General features: G+C 38.9%; 1 protein-coding gene across 4 annotated transcripts in view; it reads right to left on the minus strand.

Annotated features, from left to right (window-relative positions):
* The window catches only part of ATL2 (atlastin GTPase 2), a 108,327-nt gene that overhangs the window by 41,399 nt on the left and 40,227 nt on the right, over window positions 1-26,701 (minus strand). For 2 of the 4 annotated variants that reach the window (XM_074204061.1, XM_074204071.1), the window contains exon 1: window positions 20,540-20,789. The exons of 1 other annotated variant lie outside the window; for it this stretch is intronic. In XM_074204061.1, the coding sequence (XP_074060162.1) occupies window positions 20,540-20,678 (139 nt within the window). In that variant the 5' untranslated portion in view covers window positions 20,679-20,789. Of the gene's footprint in view, window positions 1-17,830; window positions 19,907-20,539; window positions 20,790-26,701 lie in introns of those variants that run through there. One more of the 4 variants, XM_074204052.1, reaches the window with a different exon arrangement.

Genomic DNA, 26,701 nt, shown 5'->3' on the forward strand with positions numbered 1-26,701 from the left:
ATTCCTTAAGGAGACATCTACAATTGGTGCCTCCATTTCTTTTCCTCTCTTTAACCCTCTTCAACCTGGTTTGTTTCCTTAGCAATCATTGAAATAACTGTCTCAAAGTTACCAATAGTCCAAAGCCAAATCTAATGGCTTCTTCTCAATCCTAATCCTTGATTTTTCTGCAACCTTTAACACAATCACCCTCTTCTCCTTGATATTCTCTTCTCTCTAGGTTTACATGATACACTCAGTCTTTACTGGACAGGTGTACGAACTACAGCTGCTGTCAAAAGCTCAGCCTTGTGCCCTCTGCTCTATGTTAGTCTATTTGCTTAGTGAGCTCATCAGCTTCCATAGATTCAATTATCATTTCCATCCAGATGACTCTAAGATCTATTTATCCAGGCCACCAGACACATCACTAACTACTGGGCAACTAAAACTGGTATAACAGAGACATCTAAAACTCAACATTTCCACAATACAATGCATGATCCTTCTCCCATACCCTGTCCTCTCTCAAGCTTCCCAATCGATGTTGAGGGCACAAACATCCTCCCAATTAATTACCCAGCTTCACGATCTCATGTCATCACTGATTCCTTACTCACTCTCACCCAATATGTAATCTGTTGCTAAATTTCATCATTTCTACCTTCACAACATCTCATATGTCTTCTTCCTTTTCTCTCACAATCGCCCCCGATACAGAGACTGTCACCTCACAGCTGGTCTCCTCATTCTAGTCTATCTTTTAATCAACTATCAAATTGTGGCACAGTGGAGAGGCTTGTTTGGAATAAAAAGAGTCAAAAACCTAATCCCTGCCTTGGAGGAGTTCACATTCTATTTATTTGGGGAGATGACAGGTAAACAGATATATAACCTCTATTCATTTTATATATAATCTAAGTGTATGCATATGTATGTATATTAAAAAAAACTCATCTCTGGATATGTAACTACATTATCTTGGCCACATACACACACACACACACACACACACACACACACACACACACACACACAATAAATAGGAGATAATGGGGAGGAGAGCCTCCAGGTGCAGCAGCCTCTCAACACTGCATAATTTGACCGCTGACTGAAGGATAGGGCTGGGGTGAGAAGCGCAGTGACCCAGGTGACAGGCTCATTGAACAGAGAGGAGGACATGGAGTGTGAGCTTAAGGCAAAGACCATGAACCCACCTGGGACGTTGTAGAATGGTCCTGTCCAATGAAGTCCATCAGCAGGTGTTCATGAGCATATGGACTTGTGCCCAGCTATGAGTGACTTGCTTAGGATATCAAGAAAGGCACAGACTCTACTTGTGGAAGCTTAATCTGACTCTAGTGTATAGAATAACAAGAGAGATGAGCCAGGGGCTCATGGCACTAGGATAGAAAGAGAGTGATCATAGAAGCACAGATTTAGAACTGAAATGGTCTCTGAACATTATCTACTCCAAACTCTGCATTTTTTCAGATGAAGAAGCCCCCCAAAGTTACTGACTATGGGTAATAAACTATGAGGTGGGATTTGAACAGATCCATTGACTCCAAATTCAATGAGCTCTTTGCCCTCTCCTATGCTTTCACTGAATTATAAGCTATGTTTGCTGAGAGAGAGAAATTCAACTAGAAAACCAACCAAACCATCCCTTTCTGTTTTTACAGAAAGACAGAGAGAGGCTGTCATCGATACCATTGGAGAGAGCACCCACATCAGTGAGATCACAGAAGAGAAGCATCCCCACATACAATCTATTGCTTTTTAGCACAACTGACTCCAAGGTAGAGGAAAATATGGAGAGGGTGACCAGGCCAGCAGTTGAGGAATTTCCCTCAAGAGTAACCATGGGTCTAACCATTGCTTTTTTAACACCCAAAAAATTTCCTTACCACTAGGTTGAAGTAGCTATTCTAACAAAAAAGACTCAGAAATCTAAAGAAGCAGGGGGGAAACCTTTAGCACATAAAAGGACATATTAAGCAATACCACGGGGGCAGCTAGGTGATGCAGTGGATAGAGCACAGGTCCTGGAATCAGGAGGGCCTGAGTTCAAATCCAACCTCAGACACTTAATAATTACCTAGCTGTGTGACTTTAGACAAGTCGCTTAATCCAATTGCCTTACAAAAACAAAAACAAAAACAAAAAAAAGTAGTACTAAGAAGGCTGTCAGGAAGGAGAAATTCCTAATATAAGGATTCACTGTTATTCACAATAAAGATACAAAGAGGAGGGAATGAATACTTAGTGCTTCCGCTTTCTCTCCTCCAAACCCTCTGTCATCTGGCAAACAGCTCTCTCCAAAGTTACCAACCACTTCTTTCTTAATTGCTAAATCTGGTGATGGCATCATGTCAATGCTCATTCTTCTTGAACTCTATGGAGCAGTGACTTACCCATCCCTACATCTGTGTACAATTCCTACCTGGTCAAAGTGAATAATCTCTCAAATATATTGCTGAGGTTATTTTATTACTATTTTATTCCATATTTCTGCATATATATTCATTTTTGACATAGTTTCCACAACCTCCATTTACAGACCTTTTTGTCATGAAAGAAAAACATCTACTCTAGGTGAACTGCTTTTACCTCTGGTTAAAAATGTATCTTGTATTTTTATTGCCTTTGTGCTTTCCTCTTCCTGGAATTGCTATTTTCTATCAACAGATATTCTATCCATTCTTACGGATCTCAATTCAAATGCTACTTCTACCCCCAAAGTGTTTCTTCATTCTAAGCTCATCTCACTGCCCCAATTTGAAAGAAATAGTTTCTTCCCCTCTACTCCTAAAGCCCTTTCAGTAGCTAAGATTTATACGTGCATGTTATATCATGTGCTGGCTCTTCTACTAGGATCAATAGGGGTGAGACTCCAAATTTAGCTCCTCAAAGTCAAGCAAGGAAATAAATGTTTCCTGAATAATAACACTTTCAGATTTATATTGTTAGTACATGTTCTCTAGACAATGTCATATTAACAAATATACAAAAATGAAATGGATAGAAATGAATGGACAGACCCAAGGTTAAGTTAGCTTAGGTTTTTCAGAACAAATCTCAAAAAAAGCATCTGCTAAGATTCTGGAAAGAAGATGCCAATTTCCATCTTGCCACATCTTCCCACCCCCAGATAACTTGATATAGAAGCAGTTAAAGAAATCATATGCTCATCCTCCAGGCATGGCTTAAAACGTCAGACAAAATTCCTACTAGGGCAGTAGCAAGCTTTAAAAAGGAGTGATGCCAAAGATGAGGACAAATATGTATCCTGTAAACTTCAAGCTTTTAAAAAAAAAAGAGAAAAAAATAATTTCAGTTTTGAAAAGCAGCAGAAGAAAGCAGCATCTTCTCCATATGTCCTGCCTACCTTTCTTTCTTTCTTCTCTATCTTAATTTGGAAATTTGGGAGTATACAACTAATTTTCAAATGTTAATCACATGCCAAGGTAGTAACAAATTCTGGCCTCTTTTTTAAAAACATTACTTTATTCTATTTCTCTGTTCCCTGGGTAGAAATTCCATCACCAGACTATATTATAGTCATATAGCAATGTTCATTAAACCTATTTTGTGCAGAGTCCCTTTCAAGGTCCTGGAGAAGATAAAAAGTTTAGATAAAAAGAATACACCTTTAATCCATAATTTATTCCATCTGTATGAATTCAGGATGAAATTTTACTAGCCGCCTATTGGGAGTGTTTGCTATGGTTATAACATTCATGACACTGAAGTCTCTCTAGGATGGAGCCTCTACAACTTAAATTAGGTTTCTTCTACAGGGGAAACAGTCTGTCATTTTGCTCCTAATTTTCCAGTTTTGTAAGTCAGAGTTTATATTATGCCAATATAGAGTTCAAAAAGCCATGTCCACTTCCACACCACAATCAAATATCAAAGTAGAATTTCTGTAGAGAAAAACATAGCATACATCTTTAAATATTCCTTTGAGATTATTACTATGTTTCCCCAAAAGTAAGCCCTAACATGATTTGTTTTTTCAGGAAGCTCATAAGCCCTGCCCCAAAAGAAGCCCTAGTTACGATCGTCAGCCAAACGGACTCATTTAGTGTATCCATTGCAACACATGACAGATGTATTAAATTATAAAATGATTATATTAATATATAATTAAATAGAAGTATTATTGATATTGATATTTAAAATAAATGATTATATAAATTATAATTAAGTATTTACTCAAGGGGGTGCCTTTGGATGAGAGGTGAATAGAAGAACTGGAGACTTATTGTCAATTGACCAGGGTACAGACACTTGATAATGAATGGATGGAATGGAAGCCCCACTTCTACTCGTCACTAAGGACAAGAAAGAGAAGATTGAACAAATTTCAGGCACTTATGTTCTTGAAACCAAAAAAAGCCTGGTGCACACAAGCAATTATAAGCAAGTGGGTCGATTTAATGCTGCCACTTGTTTGGTTGGCCAGCCTGGGATAAAGAACTTCCTCACAGAGACAAGAACACATGAAACAATGATTCCCACAGAATGACTGCCTATCTCCAGATTCCTGATATTGCAATAAACAAGTCATTCAAGGACCATTTACACGTGGAAATCAATAACTACACTGAAAATAGAATGGAGAGAAATCTGCCTACAAGAGGCAGTGACTTGGGTGAAGAATCCATGGGATGAAACCACTGACAGCTGTGTTGTCAATGCACTACCAGCAGGCTACATGGACAAGAAGAGTTCATTTGAGGAGAGCTCTATTGCTGAACATGAGAGATTGAGGCCAATGGTTCTACAGGAAATGGGAGCCACAAGAAATTCAGGCCAAAATTCAGGGTTTGAAGAGTTATGATGATGTTCCAGAAGAAGATGACATGACTGTATTTGAATAAATGAATAAATGTAGATTTTTGTTTCTAGATAAATGTAGTTTTTTGTTAATGAATAATTGTATATTGCTATATATACACATACATATATATATAAAAATAAACTAAGACAAGCCCTGAAAATAAGCCCTAACGCATCTTTTGAAGCAAAAGTTAATATAAGACCTGGTCTTATTTTCAGGGAAATATGGTATAAATCCTTAGAAAGCAGGGATCACTAATTATGTCCTATAAAAACCTAGCATGGAACAATTTGTAATAAGAATACATATACAGTATGGTTCCCTCCCCTCCTCCCAAACATCAACATCTTATCAATTCTTTCAGACTTCCAAATCCTGGTCATTTGAGTTTGCTAGATCCCTTCCCCACATCCCAATGCCTTTGGTACCTTGCTCTGATTTCCTCATTGCACTTACTGTCTGTCACTCAGTGGGCAAAAAATACAAAGTAATATGTTATCCTCATGTATCTAAGCTTATCTTAAATAAAGTATTAGATCCCTCAATGATCTCTCATACTTTTCACTGTCTAGCTAATAAACTCCTGTACATTTTAACTATTTTTAAAAGAAGACAAATTTCTAGTCTTGTTCTGTTACTCTAGTCATGTTCTTTGTTACAACACACTTGTCCTACAAAAACAACAATAATCTGAAGCCCATATTATCCCTTGATGAAAAGAAGGTAGAAGACATATATTTAGATCATCAAGAATGGGAGTAACGGACCAGAGAAAGTGAAGAAAATAGTACAGGTTTCAAGAAAGAAGTGGGGTTACAGGAAATATTAAAAGTATTACCAAAAGATAAATGGCATGAAATCTTCAAAATAATTGCAAGTTATAAGAAACATTGAAAAATGTTCCAAATCACTACTGAAAATTAAAATAAATATAAAGTTTCACATCATAGCCATCAAACTGGCAAAGATGAAAAGAAAAAGGAAAAAAAGGAAGAGTTGTAGAGAAAAGATCAGCACACTAAAATACTAATGAACTGCAAATTAGTCTAACTATTCTGAGAATCAATTTTCAATTATGTGACAAAAGTCAATAAGGTGTTTTATATCTTTTGGCTCAGTAATTCCATAATTGGGTGTATTCCTCAGAAGTCAAAGAAAGAAAGAAAACAGGCCCCTATGTTTACCATATGCTTAAATACTTAAAACATTAATTTTTTGTGGTAGCAAAAATACTAGAAATTAAATGGGTATCCATCTATTGAGGAATAACTGGAACAAATTCTTAAAGTAGGAATAAAATAACCCAAACATATAAAATATCAATGACAACAATACTAGAAGAAAGCTGAGCTCCTGAAAGACCAAATAAAGTGATCTAAAAAAGACTATAAATTGGTCCTAGAATACACAAGGAAATACCTATCCCTTTCTAATAAAGAGAAAGATCATGAATACAAAATGATTATCATTAGATCGAATCATTTGCTTTTGCTTAACTATGTTTCTCTTTGTTACAAGGAAGACTCCATGGGAGGGGATGTTAAAATACAATTAAAAGACTGACAAAAACAAAAGACAACAATAAAACATTTTTTTTTTTTTTGGAATTCAATATTTTAGAGAGGCAACTGAGTGGCAGAAGTACATAGGACACCGGCCCTGGGAGTCATGCAAACCTAACCCCCCCCCCCCAAAAAAAAAGAATTCAACACTTAGGAGTTGAAAAAAGTGTATTCTTGTCAATGACCTTCTGACCCCATCCCCTATCAGTTTATGAGGTCTAGCTATGAGCCATAGTATCAATAAACTCAATTATGATTTAAGAGAAAGTATCCAATAGGGAATGAAAAGACCAGGATTCCTGTCCTGTTCCTGTCATTTACAGGTCACTTGCCCAAAAAGTCTTAACTTCTCTGGATCTCGATTTCTTTGTTTAAAATGAAGATTCTAATACTGGTTCTGTCTATTTCACTGGATTATTGGGAGGCTCAAATGACAATTTATTTAAAACGCTTTATAACCCATCAAGTGTATATAGTTAGTAATTAAAGTAATAAAAATCTGACAGAAGTTATATAAGGCTTCAAAGACCATGGCCATCAATATAAATAAAGAATATAGGATTGTAGGATGAAATAAACTGAACCATAAAGTGTAGCTATGTCGTTGTACTACACATTTTTCTACCTGCCATTTTATGAAATGTGACTGCAGTTTTTTATGTCTCAATCTCCTAGATTTCCAAGTTTTGCTCATTGGCTTTCGTTTTGCTGCTCTGGCAGTATGGCCAAATCATTTCAGAACCACCTATTTAGAAAGCATTTGCTCCTAAACGGAGAGGAATGAGAAGCTATCACCTCTACAATTGACTAAAATTAACCCCTTAAGTCCAAAGCCACTAATAAGCTGCAAGCAGAGGCAACTAGGTGGTGCAGTGGATAGAGCACTGGCCCTGGAGTCAGGAGGACCTATGTTCAAATCCAGCCTCAGACACTTAATAATTGCCTCGCTGTGTGACCTTGGGCAAATCATTCAACCCTTTACCTTAAATAAAATAAATAAGCTGCAAGCATCTTGGAGAGCAACTAAGATAATGAAAGACCTCAAAATCATTCATAAAAAGAAGTGGTTGAAGGAGTTGGGGATGCCTAGAAAAGGAAAGACTTAGGAAGGACAAGATAGATGTCAGCATTTATTAAGCCTATGTAGCCGTAATGGTAAATTCTTCAACCTGAAGACTTTAAGCCAAGACCAAAATGGAGGGAAGTACTGGTTCATGATCTTCTGTTTTTGCAGATGAAGTTCTGAAGCTGAGATGCAACAAAGTATGGATCAATTCTCCGCTGCTTGTGCTAATTTTGACCTTACAACATCAAGAAAACCCAGGTGCTCCATCAGCTGACACCACACCATGCATATGTGGAACGATCAATTACAGCAAATAGAGAAGTTTTGACTTCTGTGGAAAAGTTCACTTCCCTTAGTGGTTGTCCTTTCCAGGGAGGTACACAATGACAATGAGGTTGCCAAAGCTAGCTCGGTATTTGGGAGTCTCCAAAAAAGAAAGTCCAGGAGAAAAGAGCTACTAGACTAACTACCAAACTGAAGCCACTGTTCTGACCTCATTGCCATATGCCTGTGAAAGCTGGACAGTCTATCAATGCCATGCCAGGGAACATCAATCACATTCATCCATGTCTTAGGAAAATTCTCAAGATCAGTTGGCAGGAGAAGATACCAGACACTGAGGTCCTTTCTCCAGTTAAACTGCCAAGCATTCAAATGTTACTACAGAGTGCAACTATGATGGGCTGGTCATGTTGTTAGAAGGCTAAACGTAGGTTAGCCAAAAAGATTGTTTTATAGAGAACTCACACAGGGCAAGTACTCACAGAGAGGTAAAAAAAAGTGATGTCAGGACACTCTCAGGTCTCTCTTAAGAACTTTGGAATTGAATGTGCAATATAGGAGGCACTGGTACAGGACCACTCAGCATGCCCTATGTTCTAAAGCAAGGCAGAATTAAAGCAGCTCTGAAGAAATGAGAGTTGCATAAATTTAGAGAACCTTCCTCAGACGTTCATAGGCCCTATTTGTGCCAACCCATGGTAGGGTATTTGCAGTCAGCTGGACACACCGCAACTTGTCTATTTTGGTCTTCTTCAATGACAAAGGTCAAGAGCCAATCAATGTAGCCAGCAACATAATACAAAGGAAAAAAAAATGAAAGCATTCTTACCCTCAAAAAGCTTAAAGGAACTGGAAGGTAGAGGAGAAAAGAGGAGAAGAGACATACATATATTTAAATAAATATCTTAAAATTTTTGTGAAGAAGCTACTTAAGCAACTGAGGCCAAAATAGGCTTCATATATTTAAAAAAATGGGATATGGCCAGAGCATTAGAGGAGATTTGGGACTTGAGGATTCCCTTCAGGCAAGAGGTAGTTCCAAGGCCATAAAATGGGACTTTAAGCTGTAAGGTATGTGAAAGGAAATGAAGGACACAGGTGAAAAAATATGTTGGAGCTAAATGTTTGTCCCCACTAATCACAGGGAGCAATGAGAAGTGGAGTGCCCTGGTCAGACTTGGGCTTTGGGAAAAAGCACTTGGTGGCTGGGGGGGTGGGGCGGGACACACAATTGGAAAAGGAAGAGACAAGAGGCCATGTTCAGGTGTTTTAAAAGTTATCCATGGTAACTAGATAGCACAGTAGATAGAGCATTGGTCCTGGAATGGGGAGGACCCGAGTTCAAACTGGAACTCAGATACTTAATAATTACCTAGCTGTGTGACCTTGGGCAAGTCACTTAATCCTGTTGCCTTAGGGGATAAAAAAAAAGGTTATCATATGAAAGAGAGATTAATCTTGTTCTGCTGGCCCCAGAAAGTACAACTAGGAGCAGTAAGATGAGGTAGACCGTTTACTTCTTAATAAATAGAGCTGTCTCCCAGTAAAATCAGTTACAGAAGAAGGCGGAAAACTTCCTCACTCCTACATTCCATTTACTCTAATAACAGATAAGTATGGAGCCTAACATTTCATTGGTACCATAGAGAATGCCTAGGTTAAAAATTTCAGTTCCTATTAGCAAGTCTGAATCTAATAGCATTAAGGTGCTAAGGCCAGGATCAAACAGGACTGGCACAGTAACCCTTGTATACAGGGTTCCTAGTTTTGAGACTGGCTTTCTATCTATATTGTCACACTACCTCTCATGCTGTAGAAGAAATCTTTATGGAAGTTGGACAAGGAGGTTTCTGAGGTTTTTCTGCAACATGGATAGATTTAAACACTTTAAGCCATCACCACCAACCACAAAATTCTGCTAAGATTTTAGACAGAAGAGTCCCCTGGAGTCTTAGTCCAATCCCCTGTAAGGAACTAAGGCCTTGAATAGTCAATCAACAATTTTTGACTATGTGCCAGTTCCTTAAGTAATACAATTCTAATGGGAGAGAACATTTAAATAACAGATAATACATGAGATACAAAGAGTAGATGAAAGATAATGGGAGCAAAAAGACCTAGCAGATGGGAGACGAAGAAAAACCGGAGGAAGGGAGAGGGAAGGGAAACGTAGAATCAGAGTGAGATTTGAAAGAAGCTAAGCAGTAAAGAGAGGTGAAGGGACAACGTATTTCAGTCTAGGGGACAGTCGATGCAAAGACAGAGACAGGAGATGGGGGGGCAGGAGGGACAGCAGCTTCATGTGGACAAGTGTAAATAGATCACAGAGTGGATAGAAGGGAGAAAGGTCTAAGAAGTCTAGAAAGAAAGAAAGAAAGAAACCAAGTTTTCAAAAGCTTTAAATGTCAAAGGGGTGCTGGATCTCACATGGTCATAGCTAACCTTTATAAAATTTACCTTGGCAGCTTGTGTGGAAAAACTTGAGGCAAGGAGACCAGTTAGAAGGTTGCTGCAACAACCCAAACTTTGGATAAGGAAGGTATGAATTAGAATGATGGCTATGTGAAAAATGTGAAAATAGAAATAAAATCTGACAATAGACAGGACATGTGGGTTAAATCAGAGTAAGAAGTTGAAGATGAAACTGAGGTTACTTACTGGACTGAGAATTCAAGGATGGTAGAACCTTATTAATTAGGAATATGGGAAATTTTGAAGGGAAATAAAGAGTTCTACTTTGGACACAGTGAGTTTGGGACAGTTTTCCCCCCATTCAGTTCAAAATATTCAAGAAAGACTAAGGACAGACAGATCTGAGAATTATCTGCACAGGAAGATAACTGAACCCATGGAAGTTGAGAGCACAACAGAAAGTGAAGAGGACCCAGTAGACCCTCAAGCATGGAGAAGCAGCAAATTTAGACTAAAGCAAAGTCAGACTGACGGGAGAAGAAAAAGGAGAAAGCAGTGTCATGAAAACCTAGAGAAGAACAAGTCCCCAGAAGAATGCAATAAACAATGTTGCATGCTCTAGAGAGGTCAAGAAGAACTGGTCAACAGTCTAGATTTTACAATTAAAATATGACTGTAAACTGGGCAGAGGTTTCAATTGAATAAGGTACACAGTCAGACTACAGAGGAACTGGAAGAGAATAAGAAGTGATTATAAGAAGTGAAAACTGCTAAGAAGCAAAGGACTTCAGATTACAGGATAATGCAGATTTGAGTGAGTTCACTGAAAAGGTCAAGAAAGGAAGGCAAAAAGAGTATAGCCAGTGTAGAGTACAGCCCTAGTACAGTCCAAATCGGCTTGGAAAAGAACTGCGAGATGAAATGACTGGAGGTCAGGATGAGGATGAAGAAAGTTAAAGGGTTGTAAGAGTTAAGGAAATATTAAGAATAAATAAGAAATTATTAAACATTTATTATGTGCCAAGTATCGTACAAAACAGTGGAGATACAAGTTGTAAAGATAATCCTTAATCTCAAGAAGTTCACATTCAAAGGAAAGAGACCATATATTTAAAGGTTTCAACATCAAGTCAGATGGAAAGAGCTCATGGTCTTTAGTCTATGGCTGAAAAGCTGGTAATGCACCTTCTTTGGTGTCACTTCCACAGATCAAATATACCCATCTCTGCTTTGAACCTGGCAAAAGCTCTGGTAGCAAGAAAGTTCTTTACCAGTCTTCAGGAAAAGTGTCTGTTGAAGAGGCAGGGGCTACCACCCTTTCAGAAGGAGTTACAAGGCTGCATCTCCAAGTGTTTGTTTCCTGGATAAAAGCTGGTGGGCCTGGGCCAGAAGTAGATCTAGTGATTTGTAGGGATAGAGAAGATAGTGTTCTGCCCCAGGTTACTGAACTCAGCATAACGAGTTATTTCTATTTTCCAAAACTACACATAAATGCATCATACTCCACTTATTAAAGCATGCTCCATCCATTCCAACTAACTCTCCTGTGTCAGAAACATGATGCTTTTTGGTAGCAGAAATGTATTATTACACAAGAGGACACTAATTCAGAATACTGATACTTCTCATTTCTTCCACTAAGGAGTATATTCTGAGAACTAGAGTGTAAATTGCCCTTGAGAGGAACTAAGTACACTGCAGACTGTTGGACTTATATGCCACAAGACCTGGGATTCATATCCTTCTTCTGCCATTACACATCTATGTCAACATAAAAACATCACTTACTATCTCTGAACTCAGTTTCCTCATTTGTAAAATAGGGATATTATTACTTATAGTATCTATTTCACAGGGTTACTGTAAAAACTCAGGTGAGGATAGCTTTTACATAGTGTATGCAAAGAACTGTACTTGAAGTTACTTAAGATACTCAGTTTTATGAAATTTGTGTTATAATAGAAGAAAGTTTGACCCAAATGAACCTAAGCCCACAATTAAAAATGAGGTAGTAGGTTTCTAAGTGGGTGCTAACATCAATCCCAGGTCAGCTAAGTAAATTTACTGGCAAAATTCAGAAGTGTTATGAAATTTTACTATCTAGATTCAAGTGCAACAGTCTTACACATAATTTTTGCTTCTGTCTGAAATCTAGTAAGCTTCAAATCAAAGAAATGAGCTCAAGACTAATTTCATGTTATTCTATGCATTTAAAAAGAAGCTGCACATGAAATCCATTAAGATGTATGTAAACAATCATAACTCAAAACTCTGATATATTCCATCTCCCTAATGGGAGTATAAATTCTGAGAACTAGAACATAAATTGTCCTGGTTAGCCTCACAAGTAGCTATCAGTGCAGGATAAAAAAGAAGAAAGCTGCTCTTACTGTCTATTTCCACAGAAGAAGTCATTTAAAGATAATATGATTTGATAAAATTCAAAGGATTAAACAATTTGACCTGATTCCTTCCCACCCTCGTTCTCTCCAATTATTCCTATTTTTCTACTTTCCATTTTACATTTCTAACTTCTCCATCTTCTATTTCATTTATTCAGTATTTACTTTAGTATCTGCTGTGTTTCAAGGACTACACTAAAGTGGTATCAGTATCAGAGAGGGGGGGTATATTGGAGAGAAGTTGTAAAGGTGAACTATACAGACTTTGGCTATAGATGGTGGGGAGAGGGGGCACAGAAAGATACAAATGAGTCCAGGATGACTCCTAGAATGTGGGCCTGAGAAGTTGGGAGAATGGTCTAAATTTATCACAGGATTAGAATTTGCCTGCAAATTCAAATTTAATTTCTAAATTTCTAGTGAGTATTAATATTTCTAAATACCTGGTGAGCAAAAACTGTAAGTTAATGAAGACAAATTAGAGGTGAAAAGTTTACTTCTATAAGATCAGAGCAGACATTTCTTCTAAATATATTTCCTTCATTAAGGTAATGGCATCTTTGTTTAACAAAAAGGAAACCCTAGACTAAATTTGAAAAGTCAAAAGTGCAAAATCAGATCTATTCTACCAGCAGAAATTCCAGTACATAAATCAATGATCCCTACCAGCATTTTACTTTCACCTCCATTCTCATCTAGTCTCATCCTTTCAAGTCTGACTAAACCTTGTCAATCAAATGGGAAAAGAGTTATGCTAATGAGTGCGACCGTTCCATTTCTGAAGCCTCAGTCTCCTCAGGAATAGGTGGGGGGAGTGATCCCAAATAGAACCTAGGAAGGATCTACAATAGTGCCTGGCCCAGAGTTGCTCATTAATAACTGCTATTTCATCCTCCTGCTTCATCTAAAGCAGTATCACAACAACCCATAGCACAGAAAAGAAATTAAATTTACAACAATTAAGTGTATTTTTTACATCCTAAATTTGGGGCTTTGGATACCTGGGTCCAAACTACTTTAGACTTCCTTCCTTTTCTCTACTTTTTGTTATTCTTCATCTTAAATATTGCTCTCAGCCAAAAAAATGAAAGATAAAGAAAAATCATAAAGAATCATAGTTTACATATTCCTGAAGAGGAAAAGAAGCTTCAGCAACAGGAATTAGTTGGCAATTCCCCTGATACTACTTGATTGACTGGATATAATCAATTTAGAGAGATAGGATGCAACTAAAGATGAGAGAAGAAACCAGTACAGAAGGCTGACTGAGTCAGAGAGGGAAGACTGGTCAACAATTCGATGTTCCTGTATTTTTTTTTAATCCCAGGTGAATCTATCTCAGTTTGACTGAAGGAAGGAGATCGTACTTATACCTATTCCAAAATCTCATACAACAGTGAAATGATTTAAGTAATTTTAGTAACTAAGCAGGAGTTGAAAAGGGAAAAAGAGAAAACCTCTGAAAGATGATTAGGGTTCAGATGCAAAAGATATGATCCACCTTTTTAAATTTTATTATTTTATCTATCAGAAATGGTGGCCTTCAGACTCGGATCTCCAGAGACTGAACCCCCTACCCACTCTGACAGTTAATCCACTAGACTTTGGAGCTCTGCCTTGGGGAGGGGGTACTATCTTGATTACTAGGTGAATGAAAACTCAAACCTCTTCTAATTGGTCCCAGATCATGTACTAGTCACTAATGGGCATGTTACAACACTCCTCTCCTCCTGCTTCCCCACCCTGAAGTCTTCTACCTCACCCCATTTTCTCTAGAAAAGGTGAGATAAACAACTGCCAGATGGCTACATGAAGAATCATGGTGATTTCCCCAGACCTAAACTCTCACTACTGGTCCTCATTTCCTTAGGGATTTTATTCCCAACTCCCACCCTACCCCTAATTAAAATGTAAGCTTCTAGAGGTCCAGTGCTGTCACTTTTACTTTTGTATTTCCAAGATCTACCATAGAGGCACCCAGTAGGTGCTTAGTAAATTGACTTCTCACATTCATCCTGCTTTTAAAAGAAATACAACCTTGAATTCCAAGACCATTCAATTAGTCAACTAGCTACTGTTAAATGCTATCTTAGCCTAAGGGATATCAGACATATGACATATTTTGAAAAATGTCTTAAACTATGTAAAAAAAAAAAAACCATAATGGACCCCCTATAAAATACTCTCAAAATAAGTTCCCTACATTTGAGTCCTATCTTCAACACTGACTGTGTAAACCCCAGCAAGGGCAACTAGGTAGAGAGAACAAGTGGCGCTAGAGTAAGGAGGATGGGAGTTCAAATCTAGCCTCAAACAGTGTCAACGTACTAGCTGTATGAACTTGGGCAAGTCACTTAACTCTGATTATCTCACATCCAGGCCATCTCCAGTCATCCTGATTTATATCTGGTTACTGGACTCAGATGGAGGAGAAAATGAGGCTGTGATCAAGCACAGCGCCCCACCCCCAGCCCCACCAAATCATGTGCTTGTCACGGCATCCCTCCCCTGCTGTCATGGTCTTCTTACAGAATAAAGGATAAAGAACAAACATCAATATCATCAACAACATCATCATCATCATCATCATCATCATCAAACCCCAGCACATTGATTCCTCTCTGCACCTGAGTTTCCTGGCTTTAAAATGAAATTTATAATGCTTCTATTCCCTATTTCTAGGACCTCAGGGCTGCTGTAAACAAAGTAACCTATACATTAGGAAGCAATATACATGTCAGCTCCTTTTTTTTTGGCCTAGGACTATGATTTCATTGCTGTAGAATCTCTGAGTGAGAAAACTCAGATGCAGATGCAATAGCCCCTCTGGGCTTTGGAGTCTCACCACAATCTTGCCTTAGTCTTTCTGAATCTCAGGGTATTCCCTCTGAGGTTGCTTCCAACTAATTCTGTACAGTTTGCCTGTACATAGCTATCTGCAGATTGTCTCTACCATTAAACTTTAGTCCCTTGATTTCAGAAGTGATATGTGCCTTTCCTTGGCTCCCCATCTTATGTGACTGGCAGACAGTGGGCACTTAATAAATGCTTGCTGAGGTACGAAGAGATTAACAACTAGTAAGACTCAGAAGTAGGACTTGAACACAGCCTTAGAAATGGAGTTGCTTTCACCACTAAACTATTTTCATTGAAAAGGGCAGTAACTTTTTACTAGACAATACCCATTTCCCCCCCAGTCCCAAGTATTGCATTGTACTCTATAATAAATTTATTTTTAAATATTACATATTGCTTTGGTCATACTGTTTAAAAGTACAAAAATACATTTAATAAAATATATGTCTACAGTGATGAAGATTTTCCTTTGACACCAAAAAACTTTTTTTTTTAGATTTTTGCAAGGCAGTGGGGTTAAGTGGCTTGCCCAAGGCCACACAGCTAGGTAATTATTAAGTGTCTGAAGGTGGACTTGAACTTGGATACCTCCTGACTCCAGGACCAGTGCTCTATCCACTGCGCCACCTAGCCGCCCCCAAAAATAACTTCTAATGATAGCTTCCATGTAACATCTCATAGCCAAGAAACCAAAGTTTCTTTTAAAAAAGGCTCTATGCAGTCAAAATATATACCTATGTTCATGTGCTTGACTCATTCCATAAACATGAGAGTCTAATATACAGAAAACTTATTAAGCTTTAGAGGTTAAAAAAGAATTTAGACAAATAATAGCTATAACTCAATCTTATGGGTATGAGGTCCTCTCAGGCCCCTTCACTGAAGTCTTATTAGTCAACAAGTAATGTCCTAGGTGCTGAGGACACCAATTAAAAAAAAAAACTGTAAGTTTACAACATATTCCAGAAGGCCATAAATATACATGGACATACAGAAATGGACAATGGGGGGAAGATACTTATGGGAAAGAACATGGAATTAGGAAAGCTTTCATGAAGTAGGTAGCATCTGTGTTAAGCCTTGAAAGAAGCTAGAAATTATAAGAGGGGACAGGTAAGAAATTAATCCCTGTCTAGAGATTACCAATACAAAAACTTATAGAGAGGAAGAAAGATGGAGTGCTACATGTGAGCAATAGTTATTGTTAGTCTTTGTCTGGGGAATCTAGGTGGCTTAATGGATAGAGTGCCAGCTCTAAAATCAGGAGGACCTCTCAGTTCAAATCTAACCTGCGACATTTATTAACTATGTGCTCCTGTTTGCCTCAGTTTCCTTACATATAAAATGAAAACGAGAAGGAAACAAGTCTTGATTTATATCTACTTTACATAAATTCTAAGAACTTATTAACTAGTTTCATGTCCATAGTTAAGCAAAATCTGAAAAATGAATGATACTGTTCAATGCACATTGAAAACAACTGATAAGCAGAAAGGAGAAGTAAACTTTTTTCTACTTATGTGTGCCACTGTGCTAAACCCTTTTTACAAATATCTCACTTGATCCTCAAAACAACCCTTTCAGATAGGTACTGCTATTAGCTGTTTTGAGGAAACTGAGGCAGATTGAGGTTAAGTGACTTGCCCTCAGTCACACACCTAGTAAGCATTTAAGGGCACATTTGAACTCAGGTCTTCCTGATGACAAGGACAGAGTTCTTATCTACTACACCAACAAAAAACACCTCTTTACAAAAAAATCATAAACTCTAGTTCAAGATGCTCCATTGGCTCCTTTTTACATCTAGGATGTTTTTAAAACCCTCTCTGGCATTTAAAACCCTTCAAAAATAGCTCTGGTCTACTTTTCCAGGCTTATTGTTCATTTAAATACTACGTTCTTGCCAAAGTGGCTTGTGTACCTTATGCCTCCCTCCTCACATATCTGCCTCTTAGAATCCCCAATTTTAAGGTTCAGCTTAAGCATCACCTCCAAAAAGGGGTCTATCCTGACTACTCGACTTACTAGTGACCTTCTATACCCCCCCAAAAATAACTCTCTATATTTTTACCTTCTTAACTGAACTCATGATGTATCCTTCCAATATAAAGTAGGTAATTTGGATTCACTTGTCTCCCTAAGACTTCTTTACACAGTGCCTAGCACAGGGTAATTTTGACAAATGCTTACTGAATTTACTGAGATTTTTAAAAGCATAGCAAAAGGAGGAACCACTATCAGTTAACTTTTCATAACTAGGCATGAATTAAGAACATACACTTCTAATCCAGAGAGAGCTATGACTTCATCTTTGTGAGCCCTCCCCTTCTGTGAATTAGCCAGCTCTTCATGAGTTGCTACAGCTTGAAAAAAAAAAAAGTTTTACTTAGGTGCCAACTTTCTAGCTACTCCCAAGACTTACCTAGCCTAGTTATCCAATGACAACCAGCCACGAACTGGCAACTTTTCAGGTTTGGCAGGTCTGCTGGCACACCCTCCAAAAATCTACTTTCAGACATTTCCATGACAGTGGGAGGCACCAAAGCAGGAATTCAGTGAAGAAACTTGAACTTCAGCAGCTAGTTAAGAAGTTAAATTACCCTAAATATATGGTAAAGTGGAATGATTTCTAATATCTTAAGATTTATATTAAAAAGTACTTTAAATGACTAATGTGTTTTAAAAACACAATTAATGAAGGGCATTTAACCTCTGCAAGTGATTAAGAGGTTAAATTATCTTCAACATGCTGAAAGGTGGAAATATTTCTCTAACACCTTATGATTTATACAAAAAATTATTTTAAGTGACTAATTTTAAAAATAAAAGCTTAGAACTTTATTATTTTTAAGATGACTCATTTTTGGAGGATTTTAAAATTATCTCCACAAAAGATATCATTGCTCCTTCAGATTCTTACATTCTAATATATCCTAGCAAATACCACATTTTCCTAATGCTGGGAATAACACTAATCAGAGTGAATTGCTGAAAAGAATAGTTACTAGTTAAAAATTCTTAACACTCTAGTAATACCTTAGCAAATAGTTTTCTTAATGCTGGAAATAAAACTAAAAAATAACTAGTAGCTAAAAATAACAGCTAAAAAGTTTTATATTCTACACTATCCAAGCAAATACTGTAAAAGTTTTCCACTAGCAAAGAAGTTTTATTGCTGAGAATACTAAAAAAATAGCTAGTTGCTAAAGATAACTAATTTCTTACATTCAAGAATATCCGAGAATATACTAAGTTTTCCTAATATTGGGAATAATACTAATAGTTAACTGTTCAAAAGAACAGCTGCTATTTAAAAATTCTTAACATTCAAGTATGTTAGCAAAGAGTTTTCTTAAAGCTGAGAATAACACTAAAAAATACAGGTAGTTGTTAAAAATAATAGCTAACAGTTAAAAATTCTTACATTCCAGAGTATCTGAGTAAATACTGTGTAAGTTTTCCTTAAAGTTGGGGGAAACTCTAAGAATAGTTAATTGTTCAAAAGGATAACTACTAGGTAACATTTCTAATACTGAGAATAACACTAAAATAACCTAGCTACTTGCTAAAAAAAAAAAAAGAACAGTTAATAGCTAAAAATTCTTACATTCAAAAGTATAGGAGCAAATACTTTAAGTTTCCCTAATGTTGGGAATAACAGTAAGAATAGGTAACTGATCAAAAGGATAGCTACTAAGTAACAGTTCTTAACACTCTAACATACCTTAACAAAGAGTTTTCTTAATGCTGAGATTAACACTAAAAGAATAATTACTTGTTAAAAATTCTGAACCCTCTAGTGAATCTGAGCAAAGAGAAGTTTTCTTAATGCTGAAAATAACACTAAAATAACCTAGCTAGTTGCTAAAAAAGAACAACGAATGGTTCAAACTTCTTATATTCAAGAACAACCGAGCAAACACCGTGCAAGTAGTTATCCTCATGTTGGGAACAGTAAGAATAGGTAACTGATCCAAAGGATAGCTACTAAGTAACAATTCCGAAGCCTCTAGTCTACCTTAGCAAACAAGTTTTCTTAATGCTGAGAATAACTAATTCGTTGCTAAAAATAATAGCTAATAGTTAAAAATTCTTACACTTGAGCGTGTCTGTGCAAGTGTTCCTAATGTATGGGACAACACTAAGAGCTAACTGTTCAAAAGAATAGTTACTAGTTAAAAATTCTGAACCCTCTAGTGAATCTGAGCAAAAGAGAAGTTTTCCTAAAGATGAGAATAATACTAAAACACATAGCTAATCGCAAAAACATAATAGCTAATAGGTAAAAATTCTTGCATTCTAATACACTTTATTAAAAGATTTTCCTAACGTTGGAACAACGCTGTTAGTCCCAGTTGTAAGCGTCTCGGGTGTTCTATTGGCACGCGTTTTAGTAAGTATCCTTAGTCTTTAAGAGGGGGAGGATTAAATTTCTCTACCAACTTGCACAGGGCCACTTGGAATCATTTTTTCTTTACAAAGAGTGTGTCTTTGCCCCCTCCCAGCCCGGGGCTCGCAGCCCCCCGCCCCCCCAGCCCCGGCCGTCTCCAGTGAGGGCAAGTTCCGAGCAGCGCGGGCAGCAGCGGGTCGGGGGCCGCCTCGGGCTCCTCCGGCCCTCGGGCCCCTGCCCGGGGAGCGAGCGGGCAACTCCCGGCGGCCGGGGCCCGAGGGCCGGACAACTCCGGGCGCTGCCCCCGGACGCCGGGCCCGCACCTCCAGGTCGGGGTGCCGCGAGCCCGGGGAGCCCCAAGCCCCGGCGGCTCCGCAGCAGGGAGGGAGGCCGGCAGCCGGCCCTGGCCATGGGCCGGGCGCGCTCACGTTCGCGCAGCGGGCCGGGGTCCGTCCCCGCTCCCCCGGATCGCGCCCCCCCCCCGGCCCGGGGCAGGCGCGGGCGGAGCCGCCGGCGGGCGCCTCCAACTTGCACCCGCTGGAAGCCCTCCCCGGAGGGGCGGCCCCGGAGCCCCGCCGCGCACCAAGGCCGCTCAAGGGCGGCCCCCCGACGGCCTCCGGCGCAGGCCGGGCCGGCCCCACGCGCGCGCCGCCCGCCCCGGCCCCGGCAGCGGCCTAGGCGCGGGCCGGCGGGCACGGCCGCGGGCGGCCCCAGAGGACGAGGCCCCGGCCCGGGCCCTACCTAGCGAGCTCGGGGCCGAGACGTGGTTGTCCCGGAGCGCCGCGTCCCCGCTCCGAGGCCGCCCCCGCCGCCGCCGCCGCAGCTCCTGGGGCGGCCGCTGCTGCTGCTGCCTCCGCGCTGCCGCGTCCCCCTCCGCCATCTTGTACCGATTTAAAATTAACTCCCCGCTGACGTCAAACGCCGCTGCCGCTTTATCAACCTCCCGGGAGCCGGCGGGGCGGGCGCCGGGTCCTAGCGCCGCCCGGCTCGCCCCGCCCCTCGCCGCCCCCGCCCCGCCCCCGCGGGCTCGCCCCGGCGCCCGCCCCGCCCCCGCTCAGCCCCCGCGGGCCGGGCGGCGGAGCTGCGGCCCCGCGCCTCCCCCCGGGCCGGCGCCGGCCAATGGCGGCCGGGGCCCGGGACACGTGAGCTCCGGGACGCGAGCGCACTTTGTAAACAAATGTGGAGCCGCGGCCGGGGGGGCCGGGAGATGCGGGCTCCTGCGGGTGCCCAGCCGGGCCTTACGTGCCCAGCCCGGCTTCTGCCCTCGAAAACTGCCACCCGGACAGTTCCGGGCTTTGTTGGTCGCCCGCGCGATTGTCTAGACTTTTTAAATAAAGTGACCAAAAATATAGAAAATGCATCCTCGACTTAAAAGTGGGTTGTGGATATGGTTCCCCCCCCCCCAATCCGGAAAGCTGGTGGTTAAACATTTACCAGCCACCCCTGGATAGGCACCTCTTTCCTTGACCTGTGCCTCCCCACCCCCACTTGCGACTCCTCTTGGTGCAGAGATTCAAGGACCTGAGATCCTTGAGCTGGCTCAGACACACAAGCTTCTGTAAAATGGGGGTGATCGTGCTCACATCACCTGCACCCCGAAGGAAGCACTGGGGGGGGGGAGTTCATGATTTTTATCCTTCTATCCTCTTAATGCACAAGTCATAGCTTATGGTTCGGATAGCCTACGATAACTATCAAGTTTGGACCAAAGGAGAGGAATTTGACTTAGGATCCTTGGCAGATATTGGTTATTATCTTATAATAGCTGCACCTACTGTATGCTATTTCAATTGATCCTCCAAACAACCCTGGGAGGTAAGTGCTATTATTATTCCCGTTTTACAGATGAAAAATTGAGGTAAAAAAGAGACGCAGTCACTTGCCTTGGCTCACACCGGTAGTGTCTGAACTGGATTTGAACTCGGGCCTTCCTGATTCTAGGTTCAAGCACTCTTATCCACTGTGCCATCTAGGTCTTCTTCAGTTTGCTTTGTTCACTTTATCTTGCCTCACATCTCTTAAAAATTTCCACCTCTTACCCAATAGTTTTCTGATCTCTCTTAATTTTATTAATTTTAAATTTACCAAAAAATCCTCTTCCTCTTGATTTTAGTGTGTTCCCTCTGTTGATGATCTCTAACATATCTTGTAACTAGCATTTTTCTACACAGTTGCCTAAATGTTGTCTTCTGCTTCAGACTTGTGAATCCCTTGTTGATTAGTACAGTGCATATAGTAGGTGCTTAATACAAGCTTCTTGAATAACTGATTTCACACCTTTCACCTCAAGGTGATTCTTCACCTCCTTCCTCCTTCTCTTCCTCCTGCCTGTCCTCAGTCATCTTCTATTGATGACACTCATCCTATTTGCATTTTGCTCCATCGAAGCACAGCAACCTTTTCCATCTCCATCTGGCATTTTCTTCTCCTATTGTTTCCCTCCCCTGACCCCACCCCAGCTTTCTATCACTTCCTAACATTACTCACCAGCTCTTATCCTTCAGTAATACCAAGGCAGCAAAGAGGTAGCTGCTACTACTTTCTTGTGAATCCTAGGAATCTGGTTAGCACAATCTCCTCTAGATAGACCAGCCCTCCTCTCTTAAGAGAGTATGCATGTCAACCTTAATGTGAAGGACTTATGTGTCCTTTTCCCATTTTATTTTAAAATTAAAACATAATGCTGCTAACTTTTGCCATTGTAATTAGACTAAAATTCTCAGTTCCAAAGGCAGGGTTCACCACTCTCTGTTAACAAAAACATCACCAGTGTTTCCATATAGTCCTTTCATATGGCTTCAAAATCCAAGGGGTTATAAGGAAAGCTTCCTTTAAATGCATAAACTGTATTTTGTCTTAAGAGACTTAGAACAAACAATCTAGCTAACTTCAAAAGGACTGATTCATACAGGAGTCTGGCCTCAGGGACATACATTTCTTAGGTATATCAACTGTTGTTGATATACACCTTAGATATGTCCATTCTCTTCTTTCCTTCTTTCCCTCTCTCTCTTAATACTTGCTGGGGTTAAAGCTCTAGTTGCCCCCATGCCTAGAAACTCTCCCCTCAACTCTACCTACTGACTTCTTTGAATTCCTTTTATTACCAATTTAAATCTTTTACAGGAAGACTTTCCCAAACCTTCCTAATTCTATACCGTCACTCTATTATTTCCTATATATAGCTTCCTCTGTATACATTTGTATAAATTAATTATATATATATATATATATATATAAATAATATATAAATATATAAATATAAAATAATCTATATAATATAAATAAATAAAAATATAAACACATATTATAGATTATATTGATGCAATATATTATAGATAAATTTCCTTTGTATGTATTAATTATTCCTGTATATAGCTTCCTTTGTATATATTTGTTTGCATGTTGCCTCATCTATTAGACTATAAGCTCTTTGAGGACAGGAATTGTCTTTTGCCTCTTTTTGTATTCCCTGTGCTTAAAGTGACTGGCACAGTAGGTGTTTAATAAAGATTAATTGATTGATTGATTGATTGATTGATTATAGAAATTGTGGTCTGTCTCTCCAAAAAAATTATTCATACTTTAAGTTAAAGAAGACGAAGTAATAGTGTTTTGGTTAAGGAATCTGGGAGTCCTGGTCTTGGTTTTGGTTTTCTTTTTTTTTTCCCCATTTCCACCTTCTTCTCTGTGAACCCTGCTATCCCCAGAGGTTCCTGAATATGTTTTCATAGAGAAATTCTCTACAGAATTTCAGAGTTGGAAGGGACCTTGTAGTTATAAAATCCAACCCAGAGCTGCACAAAATATCTGGAAAGGCAGATAGTCAACCTTAGCTCCAAGACCTCCAGTGAAAAGGAACTCACTCCCCCAGCTCAGTCCATTCTTAGTTGTTTCTGTTGCTATTAAATGTTTCTATATATCAAGTCTAAATTGGCCTTTTTGTAATTTCTGCCAAGGATCATAAGTCAAATTCCTCTCCTTTGGTCCAAACTTGATAGTTATCCTTGGCTATCCAAACCACAACCTATTTATGACAAGATTTCTTTTTGCTGTGTCTCATCTTTCATTCCTCTACACTCCTCCTTTTCCTTCTTCACTTTTTCACTTCTTTCCTTCCTTCCTTCCTCTCCCCTTTTCCCTTCCCTTCTCCCATCTTTCTCTTCATTCCTTCCTTTCCTCTCTCCATTTTCCTTTCTTTCCCTCTCTCCTCTTTCCTTTTTCTTTTCCCTCTTTCTCTTCTTTCCTTTCTTACCTCCTCAATCCCTTTTTCTTTTCCCTTCTTCCCTTTCTCAATTCTTTCCTTTCTTCATTCCTTTTCTCCCTTTTTCTTTCATTTCTTCCTTTTCTCTCTCTTTCCCCCCCCCTTTTTTTCTCCTTCCTTTTATAGGCTTGAGGAGACATCAGTATCAAGGTAATAAAACTTGCACAAAGCAGTAACTATATTTGGGCCCTTCAACCTTGTTAGTAAATCGATCATTGTGTGAGCACTCTACATTTAAGTCAACTAGATTATCAACTTCTTGAAGGCAAGAACTATGTCTTTTATATGTCTCCCCCAGGGTTTAGTATATAGGGAGTACTCAATATTCTCTTACTCACTAAGGAGTATTATACACATTATTATAAACGTTAAATATTTATTAACTACTACTATGCAAGAGACAGAGCAAAGTATTCTGTTAGGGCTAAGGGAGAAGCTGCAGTTTCTGTCTGTCTATGTCTCTCTCTCTCTCTCTCTCTCTCTCTCTCTCTCTCTCTCTCTCTCTCACTGTCTCTCATCTCTCTCCTTCCCTCCCTGCCTCTGTCACTTTTTTCTTTTTACTTTACAAAATTAATTATTCAAACTTAGTTTATATCCCTAAATTACATGTTTCTATTTCCTCACCCACCTAGCAGTATGACCATGATAGCATCAAGAAACATAATTGCATTCCTAAAGGACACTAACAATTTTTTAAAGTAGATTTATCATTTAGTTATTTATTTTAGCATTTTTTTTAAAATTTGAGTACCAAATTTTCTCCCTCCATGAGTAAAATGATATCAGTTATACATATAAAATCTTATAAAACCTATTTCCATATTAGCCACATTGCCAGAAATAAAATAAATTAAGAAAATCATACTTCAGTTACATTCAGAATTCATCAGTTCTCCCTCTGGAAAGTAGATAGCATTTTCCCAACCAAAATTCTTTGGAATTGTCTTGTATCAATTGCATTGATCAGAGTATTCAAGTCTTTTGCAATTGATCATCACTACATTATGACTGTCACTGTACATTTTACATCCATTCGTATTTTTTTATGAAATCACCCCCTCATCATTTCTTCTAGCACAATAATGCCCCATCACACATATTGCAATTTGTTCAGCCATTTCCCAATTGATGAATATTCCCTCAGTTTTCAATGCTTTGCTACCACAAAAAGAGCTGCTATAAATATTATACATATACATATATGTATATATATATATATATATATATATATATATAGAGAGAGAGAGAGAGAGAGAGAGAGAGAGAGAGAGAGAGAGAGTGAGAGAGAGAGAGTTCCTTTTCCTTTTTCTTTCTTCTCTTCGGGGTACAAACCTAGGATTGGTGTTGATGAATCAAAGCATATGTAGAGCTTTATAGCCATTTGGGCATAGTTTCAAATTGTTCTCCAGAATGATTGAACTAGATCATAACTCCCCCAACAATTTATTAGTGTATCCTAATTTTCCCTCAACCCCTCCACATTTGTCATTTCTGATAGGTGTGAAGTAGTTCCTCAAAATTGTTTTAATTTGCATTTCTCTATTCAACAGTGTTTTGGAGCATTTTTTCATATTACTTTAGATTGCTTCGATTTCTTCTCCTGAAAGTTGCTTGTTCATATCCTTTGATCATTTATCAATTGGAAAATACCTCTTGTTTTTATAAATTTTACTCAGTTTCTTATGTATTTGAGAAATGAAACCTTTATAAGGAAAAACATGTAAAAAATGTTTTATATTATTTCATTGTGTATGATACTTTTTAGCAATGTAGTTTCCCTGATTATTTCTTTTAATTAAATATCTTTGCTTTTACTTTGTCAGAGATCATGATTGCTATCCCTGCCATTTTTACTTCAAGTAAGCATAACAGAACATACTTCAAGCCTTTATTTTAACTCAGTATGTGTCCTTCTGTTTCAAATATTTGCCTTATAAACAATATCTTATTGGATTTTAGTTCTAATCCATTCTACTTCCTGCTTCTGTTTTATGAGTGAGCTCATCTCATTCCCATTCACAGCTATGGATTACTGTGTCTTTCCTTCTATTTTTTTTCTTTTTATTCTATCCCTCCCCAAAAGTCTATTTTGCTTCATACCATTGTCCTTCCTTTTATGATGCTCCTTCCTCTCCTATTTCCCCAGTCAGATAGATTTCTATACTTAATAGAATGTAAAGACAGATTTCCCTTTTTGAATCAATTCTTATGAGAGAGTACATGCACTGCCCTTCCATTTTTCCTTTTACTATATAAGCTCCTACTTGCAGGCCAATATTATGTGAGACCAATTTCCCATTCTACCTCCTCATTTCCCCCTTCTTCCAATGCAGCCCTCTTTTTTTTTCACTCTTTCATTTTTGGGGCATGGGCAGGAAATCATCCCAATATAATTAACTCACCCCCATGTTCTTTGTCTATGTGTAATTCCTTTGAACTGCCTAAATAATGAGAAAGCTCTTAGGAGTTCTAGGAATCATTTTCCCATGTAGGAATGAAAGCACTTTAACTTTTTGGAGTCCCTCTTTCATGTTTCCTTTTTTTATATATATTTCTCTTGAGCCTTGTGTGTGAATGTCAGATTTCCTATTCTGCTCTAGTTTTTGTCTCAGAATGCTTAAAAGCCCTTTATTTCATTA

This window comes from Macrotis lagotis, chromosome 1 (assembly GCF_037893015.1).
Source record: "Macrotis lagotis isolate mMagLag1 chromosome 1, bilby.v1.9.chrom.fasta, whole genome shotgun sequence".
Lineage (NCBI taxonomy): Eukaryota > Metazoa > Chordata > Mammalia > Peramelemorphia > Peramelidae > Macrotis > Macrotis lagotis.